At 50.2% G+C, this 20,525-nt stretch overlaps 2 protein-coding genes across 2 annotated transcripts in view; one reads left to right on the forward strand and one right to left on the reverse strand.

Moving 5' to 3' along the window:
- TNKS (tankyrase) overlaps nucleotides 1–7,783 on the forward strand; it is a 128,352-nt gene extending 120,569 nt beyond the window's left edge. Inside the window, exons 26-27 of the mRNA XM_005484628.4 lie at nucleotides 264–420; nucleotides 2,431–7,783. Of these exons, the coding sequence (XP_005484685.1) occupies nucleotides 264–420; nucleotides 2,431–2,517 (244 nt within the window). The 3' untranslated portion in view covers nucleotides 2,518–7,783. The remainder of the gene's footprint in view (nucleotides 1–263; nucleotides 421–2,430) is intronic.
- Nucleotides 7,784–7,859: 76 nt separating this feature from the next.
- DUSP4 (dual specificity phosphatase 4) lies at nucleotides 7,860–13,590 on the reverse strand. The gene is made up of 4 exons (XM_005484627.4): nucleotides 13,053–13,590; nucleotides 10,242–10,378; nucleotides 9,607–9,826; nucleotides 7,860–9,468 (listed from the first exon to the last, which is right to left on the reverse strand). The coding sequence occupies exons 1-4, from the start codon at nucleotides 13,444–13,446 to the stop codon at nucleotides 9,083–9,085; spliced, it is 1,137 nt and encodes a 378-aa protein (XP_005484684.1). The 5' UTR covers nucleotides 13,447–13,590; the 3' UTR covers nucleotides 7,860–9,082.
- Between the last annotated feature and the right edge of the window lie 6,935 nt (nucleotides 13,591–20,525).

Genomic DNA, 20,525 nt, shown 5'->3' on the forward strand with positions numbered 1-20,525 from the left:
TTCTTTCAACAGCTTTATATGAAATGAACTAGAACAGGCTTCCATGTGAGGACTAAACAAACTGTGTGTTTTCCCTTCTGAGTGTCATGAAAGATTTTTGTGACAGGTTTTATACAGCCTTAGGACTGGGTTCTTTAAGTGTTTCTCTAAAAAGCCGTGAGAAATTAATTGTAATGAAATAATCTCAAAAGACTGAAATCCTTCTGGAAGCATACAACTTGTAGTAAGATATTTGAAAATGACACTATCTTTTTTCATTTTAGACAAATGCTCTTCTGTAGAGTGACCCTTGGCAAATCCTTTCTTCAGTTCAGCACGATGAAAATGGCTCACGCCCCTCCGGGGCACCACTCTGTCATCGGCAGGCCAAGCGTGAATGGACTTGCTTATGCTGAGTATGTCATCTACAGAGGGGAGCAGGTAGGTGGCTTAGCTGGGACTGCCTTTATGCAAGGACAGAGCCTGAGCTGGAGATGGGCTGTGCCTGCTTTCCACACCAAGCATGCTGTGATAATGCTGCTGATTAGGTTGTTGGGTTTTCTTTCATTTAAATGGGGAAATAAACAGTGAATTGCATCTAGATAGCAAATGCTACTCTTATCCCCTGATCTGCTCTGATTTATGCCATGCAGAATTGTCTAATTTCCCCTGTGCAGCTCTGATGGAGTCTGTTAAGAATTGTAGCTTCTCTCAGTAAGCTGTCTTACTCCCATTGCGTTTTAGTGGCACTACTGCAGCATCAAGGTCACGTGCATTTTTGGGGCTCCAGTACATCTTGAGGATCCTGGGCTTTTTACCTGTAGGTTCCCAGCAGTGACAGAGACTGCTCCTAAATGGCAGCTGGAGTAGCACGGGAGTCTTCAAAAGTTGATTCTTAATCTGAAGAACTCAGCTAGACCTTGACTCCATAGAATATTTTGCTTACTACCATGAGTGGCTCCCAGATCACGTGATCAAACTGAATAACTACAAATTTGTGATGACAAACATCCCAGGTCCTGAGAGAGCTGGCTGGTGGTGTTGCCAAGCCATTCTCCATCACACCCTAAGATTACCTTGGTTGGTTGGAGCATGCTGCTAATAATACCGAGATCATGGGTTTGATCCCTGTATGGGTCATTCACTTGGACTTGGTGGTGTCCTTGCAGGTTCCTTCCAACTCAGAATATTCTGTAGTTTTGTGATATTTGAAAAGTCATGCCAGTCAGGCAAGGACCCCAGTGAATGGAAAAAGGGAGACATCGCTTGGATTTTTTAAAAGGGGAGAAAAGTAGACACAAGGGAACTACAGATTGGTGATTCTCACCTCTGTAGCTGGGAAGATCATGGAACAGATCCTCATAGAAGGCACATGCAAGACCAGGAGGTGATTCAAGACAGCCAGCATAGCTTAAGTAAGCACAGATTATGCCTGACCAGTCAGGTGGCCTTCTATGATAGAGTGACAAATATGGTCTCAGAAAGCCTTCTCTTTTTTGATCAAGCAAGCCTATCTCTCTCTCAGCATCTTCTTTATCCTGTGCTCTCTGCCCCAACTATCTTATTGTCCTTTGCTGAACTTGGCTCCAGCTTGTTGGCATCTTTCTTGTCTTGTAGAACCTAAAAGTTGTGTGTGGTTTTCTAGATGTGGTCAAGGAGGGAGTACTGAATGAACAGCAGTCGCTGCTACACCTGGTAATTTACCACAGGATGCTCATAGCCTTTGCTGCTGCCAGGACTCACTACTGGTTCTGCTTTAGCTTGCTATCTCCCAAGGAGCCCATCACCTTTTCAGCTGAGTAGCTTCTCATCCTGCAGTGTTAAAAGGAATTCATCTCAGGTGCCTTTGCCCTTGCTTGCTTCCATGAGGCTTCTGTAGGCCCAGTCTCATCTGTCAAGGTTCCTTGGAATGGGGCCCTGCCCTCCATCAACTCTAGCTTTGTTCTGGGGCTGAAATGGCTACCAGCTGTCTCCAGGAAACACTGGACAGATAGACAGATGACTTACTGGGTCATGTGCTTTGGGTGGGCCAAGTATTTTACTGCCAGTGAAGGCCTATGCAGGTTACATTGCAGGCTGTTGTCCCTTTTGAGGTCAGACTTTATCAGTCATCTGAGGTTTTTGAGGAACTTAATAGACACTGACCGATTTGTAGGATTAGCTACCAAGGAGAGTAACTCTGAATTCCTGTTGCACACAATTTCTGGCAGTGACTGTGCAAGAATGGAAGAAACATCTTTTTGTTTGTGTATTAACCAAAGTGTTAAGTACATCCAGCAGTTCCACACAGTGCTGACTAGGTTTGAAATACCCACTGTTTCTTGCATGCTGTGAACATAGAGCTGGTTCTTGTGCTGTCCTTCCTGGTCACTGTTTAGTGAAATGCAAAAACTAGAACTTGCTGAGTTACCCTTGCATAAATCAGGGGTTTCTTTCTTATTTTACTTTCAGGCATACCCAGAATATCTCATTACGTACCAGATTGTGAAACCAGAAGCTCCCTCACAGACAGCAACAGCAGCAGAACAGAAGACCTAGTAGCTTCAGAGCAGTGGAGAAGGATGTGACTTCAATCTTGGACTGGATGGATACATGTTTCAGAAAATCAGTATCACATAAAATTCTTAACAACCTGGAAATAAGCTGTATGTCTTAAAGTATTGCTGTCTTGATGAATATGATAATGAGTAACTCTTGCATACTCAACTGCTACTGTTCCTCTTGAGGAAAGTTTACAAGGGACTGCCTTTTAATAACATATCTCAGGCTCCTAGTCTCTGCAGATACCATGTGTAAAATAATATTGTTTTGATCTAGACCTTGGGAACATTATTGTGCAAATGGAAATCTTTATTGCTGCCATCTCACATGTTAAAATTTCAGACACTACTTTTCTAGTTATTTTATTTGCAGATAAATTACATTAAGCTCATCATTTTCTTTTCAGCATACACCATTCATTTCCTGTTTTCAAGAGATCCTATTTATTCTCCTTTTGTATTCTGAAGTTGAGCCAGAACTTTCTTGAAAATATTTTGCACAAAGTCAAGTTGACTAAAATCATTAACAATGCAATATCAATTTCATCTGAGGAGGGGCTAGGTCAAGTTATTCAATATAGGGGTTTTTTTGCACACCTCTGAGCAAACAATAACATGAGTGAGTGTAACTTTGGAGTGGAAACAAACTATGTCAGTTTGCTGCCTTGTCTGTGTGAGTTTTCTGGGGGAAGCCCTGGGAAGTGTTTGCAAGGGTAGAACCAGCTCTTGTGCTTAGAAGAACTTCATGCCCTCTTCTGGCATCTAAAAGAACATTTTATAAGGCTCCTGTTAAGTACAATGCAGCTTTTGAAATGTTCTCCAGTTACAGCAGGGTATGGTTTGCTGGGAGAAGCAGGTGAAAAGTCAGAAGACTTCATACAGGAGGGTGTATCTGGTTCATGTCCCTCTGTAAGATGATACCCCGTAAATGGGTTTTGGGCTGGTAAGGGAGAGTTATTACAGCAGTTTCCTGTCACATCTTTGTGTGTGACATCACAGTTGAAGAGCTCAAGGGATTTACAAAAGTAATAATTTTTTAAAATATCAATTTTACATTTTGATGAGAACAAAATTTTAAAGTATCAGTTGGCAAGCAGATTTGTTTGCAGGTATACCAGAGAACAAAGTTAGGATTTATTCACTTAATACCCTTCTTCCCAAATTCCCAGGTTTATTTTGCTGGGTAGGAGAAAGTTATTTTTAAGCATTGCATAGCACAGCATCAAACAGTTTCAAAAGTCCCCCTCATGGTGGATATGGATTTAACAAAAGTAGAAACTGTTTCTTTTTTGTGGTGTTTTACAGTTTCAGAGAAGGTTGAAGATCAAGACTTGTTAATTTTTTTCCTAACAACCAGTACCAGGAGATGTGCTTCAGTGTTGACCATGTAACATCTGGAGGAAAAAAATGTTCCTTTGGACACAACATGTGGTACATTATCCTATCAACCAGCACTATCTGATGATCCACTTCATGCATTCAGGTTTTATCCCCCTTAAAGCAAGAAAGCAACAGAATAGTGTGCTCTTAGTTCATAAAAATATACGTGCTCCCCAGAAATGGGATTTTGCTAACACGTTTGTATAAAACAGACTTAATCCTGAAGAGCATTTCACTTTCAGCATTAAGACACAACACTTTTATTTTTAATGGTAAGGCATTAATGTTGAAGCAAGTCATCCTCACAAGAAGTAATCACCAGTAATCACCCACTGTAAAATCAGTCATTTGATGCAATATGGCTACCTGGACATCATCTCTTTGTAATATCTCTAAAGGATACCTTAGAAATAGCAATACTCCAACAGAACTTGAACTCTTACTTTTCTTGAGCTGACAGTGGATATATGGTTCTCGCTTCATTTTGTGACCTGATTAAATATGTAGCTTTGAAGTCCCAGCCAGGCTCTAGCCTAGTTGTCCTTTTAAACAAGTTTCATTGATAAAATTGGGTGCTTGTATTTTGGCTACTCGTTTCATAGTGTTAGAGGATTGCAAAGATCACCACTAGGCTTTGAAGCTTTGTATTCACCATTGAAGTTTGGGGTTTGTTTTTCATTTAGTTAATAAGGGTGTGAGGGCATGTGCCTATCTGCTCTAGGGTTTCAGATAGCAACCAGAGTGAGTGCTGCTCTCCATCCCCAGTTAGACATAGTTTTAAATGGTGAAACAGCTGTGCTGCTTAGGTGAACAAAATGGTTAATGTGGGTGTGAAAGTTAAAACTTTACATCTTTCATAAACAAGAACAAATCTAAAAAGGAAAGCCCCACCGAGCCCGCACCGGATGCTGTTCTTGCTTGTTGTTTCCTATGTGCTGGTTGAACTAATGGCTAGGCAGGATTCCTTTTGCAGCCTGAAACTTCTAGAAGATAAAAACAGCCTGGAGGAGACTGAGGGGAGACCTCATTGGGGTTTTCAACATCCTCACGAGAGGAAGTGAATGTGCAGGTACCAATATCTTTACTCCCATGACCAGTAACAAGACTGGAGGAAACAGCATGAAGCTGAGATTAGTAGGGAGATTTAGGTTGGGTATTAGGAGAAAGGATTTTCACCCAGAGGGAGCCCAGGGAAAGTGGTCTTAGCACCAAGCCTGATAGAATTCAAGAAGCTTTTGGACAACACTCGGGCACATGGTGTGACTCCTGGGGCTGTCTTGTGCAGAGCCAGGAGTTAGACTCAGTGATCCTGATGGGTCCCTTCCAACTCAGCATATTCTGTGATTCGACTTTCCAGTATCTTTGAACTGCCAGTGTTAATGTTTCTGATGTTCTGTGCAGAGTAAAGGTGCTGTGTGAGGAAATCATTTTGCAGTGGTTTTTGTCTCGTAATGACGTGAGCTCATATCCGTTTGTGGCCAGACACAGAGGAGTACCCAGGCCTGATGATGCATCTGTGTGTTGCAGACACCTATGCAGGAGTAGCATATGCTGTCATAGGTGCCCTTTCAGTTCAAAACAAAGTGAGGATTGCCCATCAATACCAAAGTGACCCGTTGGTAGTGGTTGTGGTGCTTTTGGCAGGCTGTTAACGGTACGTACGCTGCTGCTTCAGCTGGGGGAGTTAACTACAGTGGGACCTTACAAATACTGTGACCCCATAACCAGGCAGGTGCTGCCTCCTGAGAAACGAAGTTTTTGACCTCCTGAGAAGAGCAGTCCCCTGATATGGGGATGCTCATTTTGCAGCATTGGATTACCAGTGGAAGGCACAGTAGGAGCTGAGGACGTAAAAACACTGGGCTAAGCCCTCATAGGCTTGGGAGACCAGGGACAGAACTTGGTGTCTGCTGGCACCAGGGACAATGTGTCTCTCAGGCCTGTTGATCTTTGTCAGTGTCCCTTTGAGGCAGCATTTTGGACCTTCTGTGTAGTTTCGCAACAGGACCTTAATAGGCAAAACAGAAAGAAAAGTCACCTCCTAATAAAGGAGGGTTCTGCTCTCCACTGCTGAAACTGTTTCCATGAGACTGATGACTTAGATAACTGGTGCAGAGTCACACTGCATTCTGATTGCTGTCAACAAAACTTTTGTTAGGATTAAAAGCAGACAGTACAGTACCTTAAAAAGGTATATTTTATTTTTTCATTCTTATTTTTATCTACCAATTGTGTTTGATCCCAGCTCCATAGAGACTGTTACAAACCTCTTATACTAGTTCCACCATGTGGCAGTCACTATTGGTTTTTTAACCTCTGTTTCAAGTGTTTGCATGAGATGCAATTGAATCCCACTGCATTATGTAGCAGGAATTTATTTTGTCTGCAAACTTAAGCTTTGCTTGTTTGTTATGGGAGTACCTCAAAAGAAAATTCTACACTGAAGCGGAGAGAAAACCCTGCAAAATGTTGTGCACTGTTGGCTATGGTGGCCAGCAGACACAGAAAAGGGATGTGGCATATGGGAGGGAGTAGCTCCTGGAGAAAGGCACTTTCTTGGCTCTGGAAACCAGCTGCTCCTGCTGTTTGTTCTAGGTTCGAGGAGGGGTCTGCTTCCCGTGAATGTGTGAGGTGCTGAGGGATGCAAGCATGTTGTGCCACTGCATCCCTCCAATGGCATCAGTTTCTGCACAGTTCATGCACTGCCTGCAATTTCCATGTGGGACTGCTAACAGAAATTGCCCTGAACAGGATTTTTCAAGATGGGTAAAAAGGAAGGGTCCAGCCACAAAACAGATTAGTTTGAACATTGCTAATCATTCTCAGCTCAATGCCAGGAAATGTGTGAATTTATTTTCAGTGGGATTTCTCTGTTTCCATGCTGATTTGCTACAGAAAGGCTAGCTCAGAAAAACAAGAGGAGGTGCATCTAATGCATGCTTCAGGTATGTTAAACTGAATATTTGTGCCACATTGTAAGCTGTGCTGCAGCCTGCATAGGGAACACCTGGGAAAGCACATCCTCAGTTCTTATCTCATGTAGCAACTGGCTTGTGAACTTCCACAGACTTGAATCCATTGGTGATCAGAGGTGGTGGCTTGGCACAGTCCCAGAGCATGTTCTCCTGGTCTTTCCAAGAGTGGCAGGACAGATGTGCAGAGAGGGAGCAGCAGTGTTCCCACCTCTCTCAACAGAGAGTAGATGTGAAACCCAGGGGATTGGGGAACACTTTATATGTGTTAAAATCTGTGAAGCAAGGTGATGAGCCTGGGAATCTGTAGGGGACACGGGAAAGCAGATGGATTTCCATTACACTGACACATATGCCTGTCAAGTCACATTATCTGGCTGGTTTTTATGTATCGGTCTTGCTGAACGTGTTGGTGGCAAGTTTTAGTGCTGGTCCCATTAATTACTAATGTAGATTATTAGAATCTCTGTTATTACAAGATAATTTTGACACTTTCTTAACATCTGCAGAACTTGCTTCAGCTTTGGAAATTGAAATGGGGATTTTCTGTGCTGCGGTCCCATGAGTTTGTGCTTTGTCATTCCTAATTGCTTTCTCTGGCAAGCCACATGGCAATGTAGCTGGGGGTTGAATTTCTAGACCTTTTTTGTGTAACTTGTTTTCATAACTACCCCTGTATTTGTCCTCTCTTGGTTGCCAATTACCTGGAGCTGGGATATCATTTATTTATTTCTTCTTTTACCTTCTCTCTCAAAGTTGAAGACAATGGGCAGTTTCTCAGCCTACCTACATGGTGGACTTTAGGTAACATCTCTGTAACAACTGAGTTTGATCTATAAGTGTGCTTGGCTAAATGTCTGATCTGCAATACCTGTAATAGTTTAAAAGTCAATAAATACATTTTTAACAGTTGCTCTGTGAAAATGGAATGTGTGCAGAACCTGCTGCTCTGTCTTGGTTTTAGGACAAATTTGCTCCAGCCAAACTGTTGAAAACAGTTTTATTTTTATTTTCTCCAAACAATGTTTTCTCCCTCCCTCAGGCAATAAATAAAAAGTTAATTTCTAGAAAAAAAAAAAAAGGAACAAAACCATACATATGTACATCAGCCACACAGGCATCTTGTGTGTTGGACTGGGCTGGAGGGAAGGACAGAGGTAGGGTGGGAAATAAGGCTCCAGGTGGGTTGAAGATGAGGCATTTTCAAGGCTTGGGCCAAAAGCTGCAGAAATGTTGCACAGGTGAACAAGACTCAGCACAGGAAAAGGGCTGGTCATGAGGTGGGAGAAGCTTGAAAATGGTGGATAAATGACACCTCTGGGCCAGCCTGTCCTCCACCCCACAGCTTCTCTCTTCCATTATGGCCCACCCATGTCCCTTCCCGCTACTTTTGGAAGAAGAGCAGCAGTGGGACCGGTGAAGAGGAAACTGAACAGAGTAATCAAAAGCAGCCCAGACTGCTGCCCCAACCCCTTCTTTCTCATCTTAAAGCCACAGGAGATTGGACCTAAGTTTTCTAGAAACCAGTGATCCACAGGGGCAAGAAAAGAGGCATTTAAGACTACATCTCTCCCTCCAAACCACTTCCCAACCACAAAGATTACTCTTCCCCTGGAATAGGCTCAGCTGGTGATTTGGCAGGTGCCTGCCAGCTCCTGCCTCATCTCCCCAGCCACTGGCAGGGCTGAGGTTGAGTGCAGGCAGCCCTGTGCCACCACTCCTGCTCGCCCCAAGGCCCTGCCTGCAGCTCTGCTTGTCCAAAGTGTACCTGGCTCAGGTAAGCAGCACCCACCACACACACCAAGGTGTCTCTGCAAGAGGGAAGGCTGCTGCACAACAAAAACAGGGAATGCTCCCTTGTCAACCTAGATGAGCTGGGACCAGAAACATGGGGAGAAGGGGAGGTGTAAAAAACAAGACAGTAAAATGGGGATGGAAACACGTGAAGACCAGGCACTTGAGGAAACCCAGTATACTATTTTGTTCCTCCCCCAAAGAGCCTGGACAATGTCAAGGTTTGTGGCTTTTACAACTTCGTGCTTTTAAAACATAACAATAAAAAGCAAACAAACCAAGATGAGGTAAGAAATTTCTCTACGAAAAAGATGGCGAGTCCAGGGTGAAGGGCAGTGTCCGGCACTATTGCTTAACATCACGGGGCTCGGCGCCCCTGCACGCCCGGCACTGCCGCCTGGCTGGCCTGGCCCTGAGCTAACAGCTGGGCGACGTGGTGATGGGGCTGTGCAGGTAGGGCAGGCTGCTGGGGGTGGCATGGACACCGACAGACACCGGGAAGCTGAAGACAAACTGCGAGGTGGGGGTGGAGGTGGCCTTGCCCCGCTCCCGCAGCGTCCCCGAGGGGCTGACGGCCTCCACCGCGTACGAAGTGGCCAAGACCTGCGACTCGAACTGCAGCAGCTGCCCCATGAAGCTGAAGTTGGGGGAGATGATGCTCCGGCGCTGCTTGACAAACTCGAAGGCCTCCTCTAGCTTGACACGCTTCTTCATCATCAGGTACGCCAAGCAGATGGTGGCCGAGCGGGAGATGCCAGCCTGGCAGTGCACCAGGACACGGCCACAGCACTCCTTCACTGAGTCTGGAGGGCAACAGGGGTGAGACGTGAGACCCACACCCTGCCACCACGGCCTGGCCCCTCACCAAACCTGCAGGTGGTGGCCGACCTCCCTCCCACCGGTGCCACCAATGGACACAACATCTCTGCACAGGCACTCACCGATGAACTCAATTGCCTCCATGAACCAGGAGCTGATGTCAGCTTTGTGGTTGTCCTCCACAGGGATGCACTTGTACTGGTAGTGCCCCTCGAAGTGGTTGGGGCAGTCTGAGGAGACGTTCAGCAGGGCTGTGATGCCCAGTGCATCCAGCATGTCCCGCCGGGCTGCGTGGTAGGCGCTGCCAAGGTAGAGGAAGGGAAGGATCTCCACAGGCCCACCCTGTGACAAAGGAAAAGAACTGGTCGGCCAGGGGACAGTGGGAGGCAGGACACACATCCAGATGGCTCGGAAACATGGAGCTGTGTAGCAACCTGGCACCTGATCCAGGGCCCTCAGAAGAGGGAGCAGAGGCTGCCCTCCTGAAGCGCTAAACCTGTTTCAGCCCTTCCTCTCCCTCTCTGTCCTGTTTGGAAACAGGCAGGTGTGGGTTAACAGGATGTGGGCTTGTCCACTCTGTGGGGCACACAAACACCCTGGGCTTAGGAGGACCACCATGCTTTCCCATGAGAAGAAAGTAAGCAGGGCTCTGGCTCCGCAAGCCCCAGCTGAGGGAGAGCAGAGAGACTCCCATTGGAGCAGGCTGCAATGCTGGAAGGACAGTCAAGATAGCTGAGCACTGGGCTTTTAGACATACCTGGTCATGGAAGGGGGTCCCACAGGAACTGCAGCCCAGATCCAGGGGCTCAGCGCTGGTGGGGGGTGACACATTGCTCAGAGACTTGGTTTTTGCGCAGAATTCGGGGTACTCCGAGGAGAAGCGCTCATAGCCCCCTGCAAGAGGAGAGGCACCAAGTGTTATCCCAGACCGCATCCACAGCACTGCAAAATGCACAGCCAGAGATACCCTTGGCCACTAGATGATGCTACAGCGATGGAAAGTGGTCCCTGCCCCTGGAGGAGCAGTCGGGCTCTCGGCAGCAAGGGGGGATCCCTGAGGCCCCACCATTCCCTCGGAGCAAGAGCACCAGGAGCAATGATCTTGGCCACCCAAAGTCCCTGCTCCAGGGCTCGGTCCCCTGCATACTGCCAGCCAAAACTCCAGACTGGGGCCAAGGTTGCTCTCTGAGACAATGGAGAGAGGATTTATTTCCGCCATACTCGGACTTCAATGGGAAAAGCTGCTCTGAGGCCAAAGACTGTTCAGTTCTCGTTTTCCCTTGACACATTATTTTGTCACAAAAGACAGGCAGGTCTCCCATTCCCAGCTTGACCCTCCAGCTCAGAGCTCCCAAAACAATAGAGCAGAAAAGCCCTGGCTCTGGCCAGGTTCAGCCAAGCTGCCCTCTGAGAGAGGTGTCTGCTGCTTCCCAAGGACACAGGTGCAAACTGAACGTGGAGCAGCTTGTTCCTCTGCCCTGCTGCCAGGGGGATAAGCACAGGGGATGTCAGGGCTTTGTCATGTCAGTCAAAATGAGAGCGAATCCCGAGTTCCCAGGACAGGGAAACTGCAGTGTTGGCCTGCCAATAAACACTTCTGGTGACATTTCCTTCTCTCATTCAAATCAAATTAACAACCCTGATATCCTTGAAGGGTCTGACTTTGAGCCTCGAAATCAATGAAAATCAAGTACTTTACTATCACCACAGGACTCCAGCTGGATCAAGCTCTGACTCCCAGGATGGTTCCTGAAGACTCAAACCAGCTGCAGGACCTATGCCTGCAGATTTCAGCTTACCAGAGCATACAGCAGGACACATCCTTCTTATCCAGCCTTAGCTCTGAGACTGCCCTGAACAAGGCTGGATATTCAAAACAATGGGTGCAAGCGTCTCAAGCAGCCCAGGAATCCCCCACTGCCAGCATCCCAGTGTCCTTTGTGGCTTCCTCCCCCTACAAAAGGAAGGGCTCCAGTACCTTAAAGCAGATTTATCGCTGCATTTGCATTGTCCCTCCCACGCAGCCAGGACAGTTTGTAGAGGCTTCATTTCCCTGGCCTGACATCCCTTTACAGTCCTACTGCTTCGATTTGAAAGAGCATCCAAAACCAAGAGCCTTTGTTAGACAACTTCCAGGGATCTGGTCCTAAAATCCCTGGATCTACCACATCGCACTCCAGTGGTCATCACACCATGAGAGGGAAAAGCTGCCCAGGGTGATGGGCAGAAACATCTTGGAAATAATGGTTCTTGGAAAGAAAAAGAGAGCTTTTCAAATGCTTCTCTTCAATGAAACTCATCAGGTTCATTGATCCAGCAGCTCCTGGCTGTTCATGCCAGCCCTGCCCGGTGTAGAAGCCAGGCAGAGCAGGAGCCCATGGCCAAGCAGCCCCAGCCAGGCTGTTCCACAGGGAACCTGGCAGCAGCCTGACCTGCACAAAACACTTCAGGATCTTCACTGTGACTTGCGCCTGACAAATGTGCACTTGGGCATGCACAGCTCTGGGTTAGCGTAGCTCTCATGGAATCAGAGCAAGATCATTTTAGTGGCTCTGTGGAGCACAAGAAGAAGACTGTAGTGCTGAGACTGAGTCTCTCAGAGCCCGTTCCTTAAAAGGGCTCCCATTCCAACCAACTTCCCACGAGAACCACAGAGGCACCAGGAGCTCTCAGCTGACAAAGGCCACCCTTGGAGCAGAGCAGCGTTTCCTGCCACATGCGTGGCTCCAGCACCACGCTGGCTCACGGTGAAGGAGCCGGCTCCTGAGCGAGCCCTTGCTGTGCAGGCACTCCTGCGGCAGCACATCGTATCGCATCCCGGGAACAGCTCCTGCTGCTTTTACTGTATCTAGTACAACTCAAGTGCTAGTTCCTCCATCTAACAAGCCTCTTAATGGATTTGCTACTCTGCATACACATCCTTACCCCTGCTGTAAGTAAGCCAAGGAATAAATTGACTCTCAGGCTGTAAACAAAAAAGAAAAAGCCCCACAGAGCTCATCCAGGAACCCCAGCTGAGCATCCCCCGCCCCTAAACCATCTCACGGCAATTCTCAGGACCAGCAGCTCCAAATGTGCACAGCTTCCCATTTAACACACGGAAGGGGGGAAGCCCTGATCCCTGCTGTAGTGGCAAAGGGAGTACAGAGGCATCCCCGGGTTTTCTGCCCGCTGCAAGGGGACATCGCCGTGACAGCCGGCGTTTGACCCTGCACAAATACCTCCTCTGCACCTCCGTGGGGCTGGACTCGAACAAAGCGTGGGGGATTCCCCTCACACACTCACTTCCCTCAGGTCCCTGAGCCGGCTCAGACGGCCCGGGCACCCCCGCTCGGGGCTGACGGCCGCGCTGCCACCGTCCCGTACCCAGCTCCGGGCGGCGCTCCCGCCGGCTCCCAACTTGGGCAGCACGGACGGCCGGGGGCGGGAGAAGGCAGCGCCCTGCCCGCCCGGGGCGCGGCGAGCCCGGAGCCCCATTCCCGGGCGGGGGCAGCCGTCCGCGGCTCCCAGTGTCCCCCCCTGGTTCCCGGTGTCCCGCCCCGGTTCCCGGTGTCCCCGCCGCCGGTACCTGCCAGGAGGCGGATGTCGGCGCGCGCCGTGTCGCGACGGAGCGCGCGCACCACGAGCGCCACGGTGCTGTCCTCGCGCAGGGCCTCGGCGCGCGGGCTGCGCTCGTCGTACACCACGACGGCGGCGTAGAGCCCGGCCCGCAGCCGCGCCCGCACCTCGCCCTCGGCCGGCAGGATCTGCTCCAGGCTCACGGCGCCCTTGGCCCGCCGCCGCACGATCGTGTTGCAGCGCACGTTGAGCGCCCCGCGGATGTGCCCGGCGCTGTGCGCCAGGAAGGGGCGGCAGTCCAGCACCAGGCACCGCGCGGCGCCGCCGGCCCCGGCCTCGTCGCGGCCCACGAGCCGGCGCAGCGCGCTGCCCTCCATCTCGCGCAGCCCCTCGGTGGCCACCATGGCGGGAGGGGGCAGGGAGGGAGCGAGCGCCCGCCGGGCCCCGCGCCCGCCGCCCGCGCCGCTCGCGCACCCCCGCGCGCGCCGCGCGCAGCCTTTACTACCCGGCGGCGGCCGGCGCGCACCCCCGCCCCGCCCCGCCCCGCCCATCCGCCGCGCGCCTGGGCCGCATGAATGGAGGGGAGGCGGTGCGCGGGCCCGGCGACGTCACCGCCTCCATTCACAAAAAAAGAAAACCCGTCCGCGCCGCCCGCCGGCCGCGGGCTGTGAATGGGGGAGCGCGGCGGCCTTTGTCACCGCGGGCAGCGCCTGTCACCCCCGGGCCGAGCCCGCCGCGCGCGCCGAGGGGCACACGCGCACGTGCACATGCCGCGGGGCACGCGCCCAGCAGGCGACACACACACACACACACACTTAGGCACACAGACACACAGAGTCAGGCACACGCAGATACACACACACACAGAGACACTGTCAGGCACACGCAGACACACACACACACACACACTTAGGCACACAGACACATACACACACACAGAGTCAGGCACACGCAGACACACACACACACACAGAGACACATACACACACACACATACACACAGACACACACACACGCACACACACACACGCAGAGTCAGGCACACGCCGCGCACACTCTGCTCCTTTGTCCCCAGGCTCCTGTTCCGCCCGGGCCGCCTGCCGCGGCGGGGGACGCTGAGCAGGGCCCGCCGCCGGCCCCGCAGGGTTCCCCTGGGTCCTTCTGGCTGCGTATCTCTCATGGGCACGCTCCCCCTGCCAGAAAACGGCATCTCATTTGCTGCAAAGCCCTGAAACCACTGCAGCACCCTGCCTGTGATGCGGCTCTGTGGAGGGGGCTCCTCGATTTCATTCCTCACATAGAGGAATTCTATTTTCGGCTAAAAGCCTAAGGAGTAAATGCACAGCCCTAGAGGGTTTCGGGAGGGTCTCCCCATAACCACCACCCAAACACCGAGCCATCATTTCACCCCAAAGTCCCCTTTGGGACTGCTTTCAAACAGAAGCAGTGTTGCAAACCACAATGCCAGCAACCGTGCTCAGGGCATTTCCTGCAAACAGATGCCGGCCAGTCCCAGGTGAGTCTGCTTCAGAGACCTGAGGTGTTCAGCTATCCCCGTGTGTACCCAGATGTGGTGGGTGTAAGGTTGGGGGCACAATGGTTATTCAAGCCCATCTGCCCCATCACTGCTTTTCACAGAGGGCAGCACCTGGAGAGCAGCTCGGCTTCCCTTCCTCCCTGCGTGCCGCTCGCTGTTTGCCCGGGCACGGCCGGGTAACACCTGGCTCTGTGTGTGTGTGAGAGTGCCTGGGAGGAATCCAGCCGCACACACGTGCAGGACCTGCAGCTGGGCACACTCCCGCCTCCTGCACACTCTGCTCTCTGACCGCTGCTGCTGCCTTCTCCCCTCGGCCTGAGTCAGCCCGAGCTTTGCTCTGGTGTCTCTTGTGCCGTGCCCAGCCGAGCCAGATGAGCTGGGGGAAACACAGCTGCCATTCGTGCCATACACCCCGCTCCAGGAATGCAACGGGGCTGGAAGGCTAATCGTCTCCCATCCCAACCTGCGCCAAACACAAGAGCAGCAAAACCCTTTTTCTGCTGAAGTAAAGCAGACTCTGGGTAGCCAGCGACATAGCAGAGACATTCTTTCTTCCTTTGGAGAAAGCTGTCAGAGACAAAAAACTCAAACTGAGAACTTGATTACAAATTAATGGAAAATTATGCAACCACACCAACAATACTTGAACTCATGCTGGATCATCAAAACATCTTTAAAAGTTTTGGGCAAGGCCTGATGCCAAAATATGTTGTTTTCTTTTTTCCTCTTGGGGAGATGTTGGCCATCACCCCAGGATGAGCTAGCCTGGTGTCTCTAGTGCCCTCTGCACTATCCATTCCAGTTTGTACACTAAAATCAGATAAGCAAGGGCACAAAGTGTATGTCCTTTGAGGTAAGCCTATAATCTTAATTTTTCCCTCTCTCATCCAGCATGTGACTGGGACCAACTGCTCTGAGGTGGGAGAGGAGGGCAATATTGTCATGGGTGCAGGAAGGGGCATTGGGACTGATGTCTCTGGATGTTTGCAAGATCACTGATGAAGGACATCATTTCAGAGTGGAGTGTGGAAGGATGTGTGTGCATGTGCATCTGGTGGAGATTTTCAAGTATTTCCATGTGCCTGAACCCTTTCCCCACTCTTAATCCTTTCCTGCTGTCTACCTAGATGTGGCAGGTTCTTGGCTCTTTCTTCCTGGTCAATAATCTGCTGGGAATGCCACTGTGCACCCACACTGGGCATTGTCACTGCTGTGCTCCCGGCTGGTCACCTCTGGAGCTGTGCTGTGCTGGGGCTGCCGGCTCACAGACATGTGCAGAAATGGAACCCAAAGGTGAGAGTGCCCAAAATGAACCAAGTCAAGGCCAGGAATCACTGCTGGAGGAGAAGAGGGATCTCCCTCACTGCAGTTAGCCCAAGAGGAGATCTAATTAACCTTATTTATAGAGGTTTTAAGATAGCAGTCATCAAAAATGCTTGTAAGGCAGAAGGCACAAGTCAAAAGAAGCAGCACAGCTATGTGGGGCGGAGGGGCAGTGTGTATGGAAAGGATTGGGGAAAGGATTTGGGATTGGAGGAGACCCCAGGGCTCCATGCCTGACTTTGTAAGCCCAAAGAAGTGTGAAAGCTAATATTCTTGTCAAACAGCACCCGTATGGTGCAAACTGAAATATATCCCACTGGAAAACAAACAACCAAAAGAAAAGAGAGAGAGAGAGCAAGAGACATTCATTTCCTTTGCAGCAGAGTCAAGGAATCATCTTTTATAGGGCCCTGGCCAGAAAAGGCAATTGTTGAAAGGGTTGAAGGGAAATGAATTGTCAAAGGAGGCACATATTTGGATGATTAAATGTCAATATGTACCTTGCATTAAGAAAAAGGAATTTACACCTCATCTCACTGTGGCAGTGAAAACCAAATTAGAGTCAGACTGTAAATTTGCCAGCCAATAGATGCCAATTTGTTGGGCTACCTAAAGGCTTTTTCTGGCCAGAGAAATGCCAAAGCAGAAGTTCCCCTGGGTGGGCAATAGTAGCTGTGGGCAGCTCTAAGCTGCTGGCTCTGTGAGCCCTCTGGGCTTCTCCAGCTTTTCCTGGTTCTGCTCCCCCAGCTCCCGGCCCCAGCGTGCACTCAGGGAGTCCTGATGTCTGTGCCAGGCTGCAGGTCTCAGCCACCTGGCTGATGTGCCTGCCTCTGTGCCACTGGGCAGGAACACCGGCCAGGACGTTGCTATCCTGAGTTTTCCCAAGAGCTTGACTCCCTCCATGCTCCTGGTCAGCTGTGGATGGACAGAGGTACAGAGCACAGAGCTACATCCTCCCTACTCCTGGCATGTGACAGAAGCTGCAGCATAAAGAGGCTGCCACCTTTCCCTGGCTGCTCCCAGGGGCTGGCCAAAGGGTTGAGTGGTTTGCCCTGGCATGTGCGGGAAGCCTTTGGCAGAAGTGAAAGGCAGAATCAAGGTCTCAGCAACTTGCAACTCTGCACTTACCGACAAAACCCAGCTCTCCTGGAGTGCCACAGGGGCATGGTTCCCTTCTGTCCTCTTGGAGCACCCTGCAGCTCTCCTTTCATGCAATCTCCCTTCCTCACAGCTTTCCAGGCTGGGGAATGCACCCTCCTGTCCACAGAGGGAAGTGCAGCAGTGAAAGAGTTAAAAGATTCATGTTAATAAATTCAGGCTGTCTTTTCCTCTGGGGCATATTTACATATTAATGGATGGGAATTGTAATGAACCTGTCTAGGGAGGCTAAAGGGGAAATTATGCAAGGCTAGCTGAGAAGGTGGAGGAGGGGGAAATGTTCATTTTCAGTGCTTTCCAGCCCCTCAGCTGCAGAAGCATGTGACCAGCCTGGGCTCCAGGGCAGCGCCTTGCCTGGCGTGGGACACCCCAGAGTGAACACAGATCCAGAGGGCAGGAGCTGTCTGGGCCCTCCTGCATCCCTCCTGCACTGGCTTCTCACTGCTAAGCTCCACACTGTCCCAGATGTTATTTTAAGCCCAGGGTGACAACAGCATATTTCAGCAAGCATGTCCCAAATCATCACCCCTCCTCCAAGGCAGCTCTTGGTGGGCAGTCCCAAGAGCAGCTCAACCACAGCTCGTTTCCAGCAGACAATCTCTCAGGGCCTTTCAACAACACTGTGTGTGCTTGCAGCAAGAGGCAAGGGAGCCAAGGAAGGGCGTTTGTTCCAGGCTGGGCTGCAGTGCTTCCCTATCCCATCCCTGCTCCCTCACACCAGGCTGCTTGAGCCCTGCCACAGTCTTTGCTGCCTCAAGCCCCAGAGCCCTCTGCGTGCAAACCCAAAAGCCTTTGACAGCCCATGAAAAATGCCAGGAGCTTTGCCAGCTCTGCTTTCTCTGCTCGCTGCTGAGCCTCAGTGTGCAATCCCCACTCCAGCCCTACAGATTTTATCTCAAGAAGAACAAATAATCTGTTGCTTTTGCCCTGCAATATCAGATAGAGCTATAAATCACTAGATAGGAGCCTAATTACTGGGCCTCTGATCTGATTTAGATTGGAAGATGGAAAAAGCAGCCTTTATTTCTGAAAGCAAAGGAGCACTTCTTCAGAACACTGATGGGTCCTCCATGTACCTCAATAGCTACAAATGGTTTATGCCCATGCAAATGAGATCAGGGCAGGACCCACTCAAATTAGCAGGATACAAAGTGGCTTGCAGATTTTCTGTTGCAGATTTGGTTTCTCCCCCTGCCCCCTCTCTGTCTCTCAACCCCCTTCTTTTGGCCACTGCTTTATCTCTGCTTGTAAAAGTCAGTGCAGCTCCAGTTGCTCTGGGTGAGAAACATGAGGTCTGATCCAGCATGGTCAGTGAATGCAAGTAAGATTTTAAGAAGATCAATGGCTTCTTCTAGGTGAGGGTTGTTCTGCAACAGGCCTAAATGCTGCCTGCAGAAACAGGGAGCCTTCCAAAATCCTGTGCTGTTTCTTTTTGACCTGCCTGGTATTGGTGGGAAGTGTGAGGGGACACCAGGTGCAGGGTTTGGGGGTTTGCTGCTGCTGGGACTCCTGAGGACTGGATGGTAGGTGAGGGCACACAGAACTCGTGCATCCATCACTCCTGCTCTGAGGCACTTAGGAGCCCAAATCCCCACTGGGGTGGCAGACTTGTCCCTCAGTATCACCCCTCAGAAGCACCAGGACCCAGAGGCCAGCCCTGATTCGGGTCCTGGCAGGTGCAGAGCCAGCCTGGCTGTCCCCTGGGCACAGCCTCTTCCAGCAGGGGCTTCAGGCTGGGGGGTGCATGGTTGGATGCAGGGTGATTGCTGAGTGTTCCTGCAGCCTTGGTGCACCAGCATAGCCCACACCGGGAAGCTTCTTCCTGACATAAGAATCTGCACGGGCTGTGCTTAACATTTTGTCATTTCTTTATACAAATGTGGTGCTGTGCCCGCTGTCAGACCCCATCAGCATCTTCTGCCAATCCCCATCCATCTCCTGCCTTCCACAAAAACCCTGAAGCTTCCCCCATTCCAGGTGTCAGGACACACATGGTCTGTGGTCATGTTATTACAACAAGGATTTTAAAGCAGATGTATGTGAGGTGGATAAAACAGGCACATGGGTCCCTTAATCCCAGAATTTTAAGTGCCATGGGGATTAGTCTTATACCTTTGGCTGCAGGATTTGGGGATGCAGCAGAGCCAGAGAAGTGAATCTGTGAAAGCAAGTTGATCCCCTCCTCTCAGTTTGCTGTAAGACAAAAGCCGAGTAAGGGATCTGCTTTGAGAACTAGATTGAAGCTGGTAAGGGATGTGGCATTTTAGCCTTTAACATAGCCTATGACATTTTGCCTCTAACACACATTATATCCCCCATGGCTGTGGAGGCAGGAATCTCTTCTGGAAACTCTCCAGCCCTGGTGCAGTGTTTAATCATGGGCACAGAGATCCTAGCAGCTGCCTTCTTTGGGGACATCACTGTTTGCAAGTTGAAAGAGAAATGCCTGGCTTGAATTTCCCAGTGTTTGGTTAAGCATCCGGCCTCAGTGATAGGATTGAAGCTGAGCTTTGAATGACGTTTTTTGCTAGGAAGAAAGGGCTGGGGAAGAGACATTTCTCCCTTGGGCTTAAGATCATAAATAAGGCAGTGTTATGTAAGTGTGACTATAACCTATTTATACATAGTGTCAGACTCATACACTCAGGCTATGAATGACAAATCTCCCACTAATTTTTATGAATGTAGCAGTGGTACCTGTATGAGTTTTGAAACAGCAGTGGAAATTCAGGCTGTTCTGTGCCAGCAGTAACTGGGACACCCCTCCAAGTTACACTGAGGGAGGCATGACTTGTGTCTGGCACTTCTTTTACAGACACAGAGGGTGCAATTGGCTTCAGGCAGCTCCCTTGTACCCATTCCTGATCCCAAGGCCCAAGTGGCAGGCACCAGGGGAACGGAAATGTCCTGCTTTTCCTGGGACAAACCCAGTCTCTTGCCCCTGAAGCAGTGGGCTGGGTGGGAGCTGGGCTCCTCAGAGGCTCTTTCAACAGGACTGTGCCTTCTTCTGAGGCGTGAAGATGCTGAGGCTCCACCCAGGTGGCAGGACATGGGAGCCAAAAGTGTCATCTGGCAAGGTCAAACCCACATAAGGAGCACCAGCTCACACAAGTGTTAACCAGGGCAATACCTTACTGCAGGCCCTGTGCATGCTCCGAGTTACAGGGCATCAAAGGAAAAGGATAAACTCCTGGAAGTAACGCACATGGGTGGTCACTAAACACAGGGAGATTTCTGAGCTGGAACTGTTCAGAGGCCAGAGGTGTAGCTGAACTCCCCCTGGCACACACCTGTGCTATTTCTATGTGTCTGTGCCTCATACTGGTGTTGCTCAGTGTAAAGTGGCTGAGCAGAGGGGTTGGAACCAAAGTGGCCTCATGTAGGCCAAGGCAGCCTTAGCTCTGTGTGTCAAACCTGGCTGGCCTGGGACCAAGACAATGGCAACTGCACATAGAAAAAATCAAA

The sequence above is a fragment of the Zonotrichia albicollis genome, chromosome 5 (assembly GCF_047830755.1).
Source record: "Zonotrichia albicollis isolate bZonAlb1 chromosome 5, bZonAlb1.hap1, whole genome shotgun sequence".
Lineage (NCBI taxonomy): Eukaryota > Metazoa > Chordata > Aves > Passeriformes > Passerellidae > Zonotrichia > Zonotrichia albicollis.

What these genes read in the sequence shown, in the direction of transcription:
- DUSP4 (XM_005484627.4), bottom strand. Translation starts at nt 13,446, where the DNA reads ATGGTGGCCACCGAGGGGCTGCGCGAGATGGAGGGCAGCGCGCTGCGC. An exon ending in CGACATCCGCCTCCTGGCAG is followed by an intron (nt 10,379 to 13,052) that starts GTACCGGCGGCG and finishes CTCCTCTTGCAG; the next exon opens with GGGGCTATGAGCGCTTCTCC. An exon ending in GGACCCCCTTCCATGACCAG is followed by an intron (nt 9,827 to 10,241) that starts GTATGTCTAAAA and finishes CCTTTGTCACAG; the next exon opens with GGTGGGCCTGTGGAGATCCT.